Source organism: Buceros rhinoceros, unplaced genomic scaffold (assembly GCF_000710305.1).
Source record: "Buceros rhinoceros silvestris isolate BGI_N320 unplaced genomic scaffold, ASM71030v1 scaffold43073, whole genome shotgun sequence".
Classification (NCBI taxonomy): Eukaryota; Metazoa; Chordata; class Aves; order Bucerotiformes; family Bucerotidae; genus Buceros; species Buceros rhinoceros.
Genome location: NW_010406122.1, coordinates 6,251 through 13,914, shown reverse-complemented (window position 1 = coordinate 13,914; position 7,664 = coordinate 6,251). Strand labels below are relative to the sequence as shown.

Sequence of the window (7,664 nt, the reverse complement as noted above, 5' to 3'; positions counted from 1 at the left end):
TTTCATCCACCTGATGACCACTGGACTGGTGCTAGGACCGGCTGCTGTCGCTGCCCTGCTTGCCAAGCTCAGGTGTCCTGGGACTGCCCTGCCCGAGAGGGCACTGTCCAGTCGGGATCCTGGCCACCCTCTCCCAGAGGCCACTCCACCTCCCTCACAGAGCTACTGGCCCTTGCTGCTCCCTGACAGTCTCCACCTCACCATGAATCACCTTTCCCTCCTGTCTGCTCTGATTTTAAAGCCAGCTTAACTTTCAAGACAACAGCTTTCCATGAACAAAATGGGAGAGAAGGAAAAACAAAGCAACCAACCCAGCTCTGTTTCTCCACCAACTGCTGCTGCTTCCTCCTCCTCCTTCTCTCCTGTGTTTGCATGGTAGACCTGTCTTATCTGAAAGTCATACTCTTCCTTCTCTCCACCTCGTTCCCAGCCCCAGACCCGAGTCTGACTGGTGGAGTTGGTCTGGAAGAAGTGTGGGTGGCCGAAGCCTAAATCTTCATGCCCTTCTCTTAGAGGAAGCTGTTCACCGGTGTCATCTGGCGACAGGGAGAGCCACGTGGCATTGAAGACCTGGACAGCTCTGGAGTTGGCTGGAACGGGATGATCCTGGCTGGTCTCTGGTAGGTGATGATAACGAGGTCTGTCGACAGCAGGGGCTGCAGTTCGGAGAGGCGGCGTCCGTGGTACAGTGTAGTCATAAGTTATGTGTGGCATCTTCCCATTAAAGTTATAGTACTGGAGGCAACAGGGAAATAAAACAAACCCGTTCTTATTTTAAGGGCCTGCATTTCCCAGAGCCTTACTCTAGCCACCTCCGTTTTGCGATGGATGTTAAGAAAAGACAGCATCCTCATAAATCCAAGAGGAAACCCCACCCCACAGAGCACTTGGCTTCCTCAGCCACCTACACACTCAGGGTTGGCTTAGAAACCAGGTTGATATTCCTTTAGTCCGAGGGAGGCTCACAATTTTGGGACAGGCAAGACAGGAAAGTCTAAAACTAGCTCCTCACATACCATGGCATTCAGAGACTGGTTAGTGGGCCCATGAGCTATGATATACTCCAGCCCATCTGAGTTCAGGCTCGAGGGCCGCCGGTACTTGAATATCGTGCCAGCTACCCTGAAGTTCTGGGGGTTGTCAATGGCGGAGTTGCCGTTGAAGAAGAAATGCCCGGATTCATCGGCGAGTGCTTCAAAGAGAGAGAAAAGCGATAAACATGGTACTCTGTGCCGGACACGTTAGCTCTGCTGGCACTGAGGAGAGCAAAGAGCTCATGGCCAAGAAAAGCCCGACAGAGAAAGAACTGCAGGCCCTCCTCTTCGGCATCGAGGCAGATGGGTGGCGTTCGGCGCCTGCCGCTTTCCCTCTCCAACAGGAGCACAAGCGCATTTTACAGCATTGCACTGGGCACTGAGCACAGTGGGGTCGGTTTCCGAACGTCCCTCCTGCTGCTGGAGGTGTGGTAGCCTTAGTTTACGGAGGGATGAAGTGCTCCTGCGCTGCCCTGGAGGAAATGCTCACGGAACACTCTCTCCCGGCACAGGCGGCAGCACACAGAGCCCTCTTCCCCCTGTGCAGGCAGCTCAACGGGGATCTCCACGGCCGCCCGCTTCCGCAGCTTACCGAGGATGTTTTCTGTTTTCCTGCGCTCAATGATGAGGATGTCCATGGCACCCGCCGGGATGTTGGTGACGAACACGTAACCTGAGGAACAGAACAGAGGGTGAGGAAACTCTCAGGACGGAACTAAAAGGTCCGAGTAGGAAAATCAGCTCGTGGAGTAATTGTGTGTGGGGGAGGACAGTGCTGCCCTGCAGGGGCAGGTCGCTAAGGACGTCGACACCTGTTGCGCCAGTCTGTGGGCTCTAATCCCAGCTCTCCTATGAAGTCCCACTACAGGTCACCGTCACAGGTCTCTGAGGGTCAGTCTGAGCGCTGCTGGATTTGGAGTCAGGAAGGAACTGCAGGAGTGTGACAGTCTGGCTTTAGGTGTGTGGATGAACGTGTTCTCACGCTCCTTCTGGCAAGGGCACAGAAAATGCTTAGTAGTGATCAGGGCTGATGTTGAACGGAAGATGGAAAAGCCCATAGGTCCCCTCAGCTCCCAAGCCAACAGAATTCGTCTCAGGAGCAGCATGAAAATTGACCTTTAAAGGGAGAGGAAATAAGAAAGCTCTTAATGTTGCACAGTTTGGCAGCTTGTCTTTCCTGTAGCCAGAAATGCAGGTCCTGTACGTTCTGTAAGATTTTACGAAGACCAGAATGGGAGGCCAAAGCAGTATCTGCCCTGCTAGAGGGGTCTGCACCATCACCCCTGCTCTGGAAAGGGCCCCAAGCACCTTTTCCAGCCTGGTGTCTGTAGCGAGCAAGGCAGACTAGTGAAACAAAGCGTGAAACGACGTTCCAGAGCGTCTTCAAACCACAGCTAATTAATTACTAATGAGCATACCACAGTCTATTCCTTCTGTGGGTGGAGGAATGGGCCGTGAGGTTGCAAGGGATGAACCTCAGCCCCGTTTCAGAGGGACAGCCCCTCAGTCGTGCCAGCCATAGGACTGGGGCAAGCAGGAGACTAAGCTCAGGCTGAAACAAATGCTGTGACCCTCATCACGGGAGCTCAAGTTTCAAATGAACACGTAGCACAAATAAAAGAAGATTCATTGATCTCTTCACATTATCTGAGCTGGGCAAAACACCAAAATCAATAGGAACAAATAGATCCCCAGCTGCTTCCTATTGTAGAAAGGTGAAGGGAAACCTCACCAGCCTAATACACAGCACATCAAACCAACCTCCTCCGGGGATTAAGTGAAAAGGACAAAACACAGGCATTTAAGCAGGGCTGGCACTCTTCAGCTCTTCCCACCAAGCACCTGGGAAACTCCTACCCACGTTCAAGCCAGCTGGTGGTAAGAAGTAGCAGGTGAAGTCTCCAGACGGTGGGAGCAGGGAGTACCTATCTGTGAGATTGCCTTTCGGAAGCTGCCCGAGACACGGTGGCAAGTGCTGCCGTCCCCTCCACACACCCTGCATCTGTCCATCGTCCGGGGTGAGTACAGGCTCCCATCGCACCCAACTGGCTGTAAAAATAAAATAAGAGAGGGTTTCCTGGGGCCGGCTTATCTCCACAGGTCAGGGCCTTTTCCAGGAAATGCTACCATGCTCTTTCGGTGAGATTTGGGGCGGGGGTGGGATATGTGGCTTAGCTTGGAGCGGAGTAATGATCGAATCCACCAGCAGCAGAAATTCCCCTGTGTAAGCTGTGACCATCTACACTGTGCCCCTGAACCTGGGGTGGGGGCTTGTGTGTGTAGGTGAACGGAGTAAGACTCAAGCGAGCCGTTTTGCTTCCTTCTGTCTCTGTAGTTAGGCCAATCCTCACCGAAATAATGACACCACGACTCTCCAGGAGATGCTGTATCAAAGGCAGGCTTTTCTGAGCTTGTCAGGCACCTCTCTGTAACACCATGTACAACCACCCTTCGTCCTTGCTATATGAGGTGAAAAATCAGATGGCAGGTTGTTTGCTTGTCTTAAATTGGATGATACGTAAACAAACCTGCAATTCTAGTCTTCTCTGAGCTGGGAGGAAAGTGCTGTCGCTCCGTGGGATCACATGGATGTGATAAATTCCCTTTGTGTGAACCTCCCTGTTCCCCTCCAGCCCGCAGGCATTCAAGAGTGACTGCAATTCCTCCACGCCAGGCCTCAGCTCCAGTTCCCTGCTGGAACCCCTGCCTTGCGAGGACCAGGAGGTCCATCATGCTCTTACACTCCCAATTTCTGTACCGCCCCCTCCCAGAGCCTCACCTCACACTTCCCGTTGATGCAGACCCCTTGATAGGTCCTGTCCTTGCAGGACGTACCATCCTGGGCTCTGGCCATCAGCTGCCTCTCTCCACTCTGGGTGGTGCACTGGAGGTCACAGGGCTTGTTGGAGATACTGGTGTAGTCGTCTGAAGGCACAGAGGCAGAAAGTCACCAGGCAGATCAAGGTGCTCAGAGATGGGCAGCAAGGAAGGGGACTTTCCTCTTATCCATACCGATGGTTCGATGTCACCTTGGACGTTCTTGCTGCTTAAGATGAGACCCCAAAGCTACAGATTTTGGAGTAGTAAGGGGGTCGTGGTTTGGGGCTGAAGCTGGAGACCACATCTAGCAGAAAGACTTCCTGCTGGCAAACCCTCTTTCTTGCCATACCCTCTCCCCTTTGCAGTGCCATCCCCTGTGCCAGACACGGACTGTGCATCAGCAGATCCCAGGCCACACATAAACACTAGAAGCTGCTAGAGGTGCAGATGTTCTGTACCTCCTTCGCACCTAATGGAAAACCAGGTGGCTCCAGAAAGAGGGTGATATCTTAGATGAGCTCAGCCTGGGCCTCACGGGACAACTGGCAGCTCACGTGAAGCAATCTGTCTCATCCGCGCAGGAAACGAGTGGGCATCCTGTTCGGATCAACCCACCACCAGCCCGGTGGGAAGCATGCTGGGAGACAGAGGCAGCCAAAGCGGCAGAAGGGGAAAGAGCGTGAACGCCCACTCTGCCAAGATGACTGCTGGTTAGTCAAGACCAGTCAGAGAAGCCTGTGTCCTGCCTGCCCACCAGTGCGCGCTGATGCAGGATCCAAGATGGGAGCAATGTGGTGAGAGAAGAGGCCTGGCAGGGTGGAGCAGTTCTGTGAAGAGACAGGGAACTATTTCTCCAACTCAGGGAGGCACTTCCAGACCAGCCTGGAGCATCCTTCCCTTGCACCCCGAGACATTCCCCTTCTTGCGTGTCCGAGAAGACCCTCTGGGTGTTTTCTCGCCCTGACCCTTTGTGCAAGGCTGTGAGGACCCACCTGGATAGAGGGGCATCCAGTGGTAGTAGCGCTTCCCAAAGGCTTTGGCATTGAAACTGGAGCACTGGTGCTGTTTGAAGCTTGCTGCGTTGGCTGGGCAGAGCTACGGAGGGAATAAATGTGACCAAGAGCTCCCTATGTCACAGCCATGGTTGTGACAGCTTCTTGTCCCTGGAGGATGAAAATGCCCTGTCCACCGCGGAAGGAATCATGGACCCTGAGGAGCTGCAATAGAGGCAGAAAGGCCAGGCCTCCACCGCCAAGGGTCCGCAGGCAGCTGCATTTAAACAGCCCGCAAAAACTACTTCCAGAGAAGGGAAAACCAAGGGACAAACTTCATCCCTCCCCCCACCCCACAACAAATATCTTCTTACATCCTTTTCCCCCACCTCAGCCCCGGACAGTAAAGCCCATCTGCCCCATCTTCAAAGGCACACCATGAACCCCTCCAGGAGTGGATCGGGTCCCTTGCCTGCTCTCCTCTGATGGACCAGTCACATCCTGCTCTTGCAGCACCAGGTGTGACCCCCTGAGCCCTGAATCCCCCAGAGAGGACCGGTCTGCTTCTGACCTGCTGCTGGCACAGTTGGTAGTGCTTGGCTTGACCCACACACATGGTGCTGTTTGTTCCCTGGGGCGTCTGGAGCCTGCAAAGCGGAAAGACAATGAGCTGGAGGTCTCTGAAGCACTAAGGTATTGGGGGCGGCAGAGAAGTCAGGTCTTACTTAAGGGGGAGGCATTTTGTCAGACCAAAGCTTTCTGGATCTAGACCAGCGAACACATTCTCAGTGCTTTTAGGCGGACCGTGGTTTTAGGCTGCTCTCATTGTGGGGCAGGCTGAGCAGATGGGGAGCAACCGCATTATCACCACCCTGTGTCCCTTCACCTTGGAACTCCCACGGGTTGATGTGACAAAAGGACAACAGTCCCTGATGATTCATCGCTCGCTCCCATGGGAGCGCCCAGGATTTGCTGGACCAGGGGAGTTGATTTCAGGATTCGCTGTGCAGTAGGCAGAGAGATGGCCCCTCTCCTCTCTTCAGAGATTAGACTTGGTGCAGCTAATGGGCCAAAACCAGGACAATTTCTCAACACTTGATGCTTTGACTCTGGCCAGCAGGAGTTATCCAGGGGATGCTGGAGTCCTTGACTGATGCAAAAGGGATGTGGGACAGGCTCCCTCCCACCTTCTGTTTCCCACTACTCCGCCGTGATGGCCGTGATTTGCTAGGGGAGAGGAGCAGCAGCAGAGACATGGGCAAGCTTAGCAGGGAGACCACGTCCAGACAGAAGGTACTGCAGCACATCTAGTCCCTGCCCGTGCTGCCAACCAGCCCACGCGGAAGAAGTTTTCTGCTGCAGGAAGGAGAGCAGGTTGGAGGCACTTGCTGGAGCTTCCTCCACTCACACCGAAGGGAAAGGAGCCACGCGTGGGGCAGGCAGCCCCCGTGGGCTTGCTGCGCTGCGGGATGCCGGTTATCGTTAACATCTTGGCAGCCTGGAGTAGCAGGTTAGCGAGGGGCTGGAGGAGGAGGAGGAGGGCAAGGTGACCCGGAGGGGACAGCAAGAGTTCAGGCAGCTGAAGTAGCTGGCTCTCCCCACGCCTGCAAACTCCTGTAGCAGCTGTAGGGGACAAATGTGGCTATGGGGGACAAATGGAGATGCGGTCAGGTGACAGCCAGATAAATGACTGAGGGAAAAATACTTGCAAGCTCTGCAGGGAATAAAAAGAGGAAATTGCTGAGACGTAGCTGAGCTGGCTGCTGCCGGGAGTAAATCAAGTTCCCATAAGGTGTCTGGGAATATGGACCCACATCCTTAGCACAGGAACTGGCTACAAACCAGGATTAGGTTGGTCAGAGACGCCTCAGGAAATGAGGGTTTGCAAAGGAAAGGGGAAGAGGAGTAGAGCCTTCTCCAGCCCACGACACTGTCATCTTCAAGCCTGTCACAGGCCCCAGGAGGGGACCAACCTCTTGCTCTCTATCAGACAAGCCAAGCTGAGTGGGTGACATTTTCAGGGGGCCTGTCACCTGCCCCACCACAGTGTGCCTCTCCCTCGCCAGCCCTCCCCAGCACTGCCTGCTCACCACCCACCCCACAGGCAACAGCCACCTTCCTTTCCAAGAGGCCACAGAGGAGGTAACGGCCGACCCCGCAAACCTAGGAGGTTCAGCCCCAAAATGCAGGTCGGGGGCAGTTTCCTCTCCACCACTCAAGGACAAGGGCTCAGGCTGGGACACGACTCACCTCTGTCGCAAGCAGTGCCTCTCCCGGGACATCACGCCTCCCCCACAGGACCGGGAGCAGGTGGACCAGGAGCTCCACTCTCCCCACCACTTGGTGACTTCTTCTTCATCCCAGGAGCCAGCTCCTTCTGCTGCCTCACTACTGTCCTGACAGAAACAGAGGATGGTTAGCTGGAGAACCTGGCTCCTCACCACCCCAGAGCACAGAAAGTCCTTCCAAAGGTGGCTCCCCCAGGGCGCACATCACCTGGGTGCCTCCTAAATGGGCAGCACCGGGGCAACCCAGTGGCAGGATCAGGGCCCTGTGGAGCAACAGCACGCTCACGCATCTCAAAACTCAACTTTCCCTCCAAGACTGAGTTATGCGTGGGAAGGAGGATGCCTCCAGAATCTCATGACACGATGTGGAGAAGGGCTGGCCACGTGTGGCAATAATGCCAGCCGCAGCCTGACCCCACAGCACCACTCCCGGCGCGGGACAGACAGAAGAGCAGATGGCAGCTCACGCTGCCCGCCTGGCCCTGACGTGTGGCCAGCAGAGCAGGCAATGCTTGGCCACGCAGCACTGC

General features: G+C 55.0%; 1 protein-coding gene across 1 annotated transcript in view; it reads right to left on the bottom strand.

The window, feature by feature from the left end:
- Nucleotides 1-7,242, bottom strand: part of LOC104491525 (ADAMTS-like protein 2) — a gene marked incomplete at its 5' end in the record, with an annotated part of 14,672 nt that extends 7,430 nt beyond the window's left edge. The window contains 8 exons of the mRNA XM_010133964.1: nucleotides 404-735; nucleotides 1,017-1,192; nucleotides 1,627-1,707; nucleotides 2,960-3,083; nucleotides 3,814-3,959; nucleotides 4,847-4,949; nucleotides 5,418-5,493; nucleotides 7,097-7,242. Coding sequence (XP_010132266.1) covers nucleotides 404-735; nucleotides 1,017-1,192; nucleotides 1,627-1,707; nucleotides 2,960-3,083; nucleotides 3,814-3,959; nucleotides 4,847-4,949; nucleotides 5,418-5,493; nucleotides 7,097-7,242 — 1,184 coding nt within the window. The remainder of the gene's footprint in view (nucleotides 1-403; nucleotides 736-1,016; nucleotides 1,193-1,626; nucleotides 1,708-2,959; nucleotides 3,084-3,813; nucleotides 3,960-4,846; nucleotides 4,950-5,417; nucleotides 5,494-7,096) is intronic.
- Between the last annotated feature and the right edge of the window lie 422 nt (nucleotides 7,243-7,664).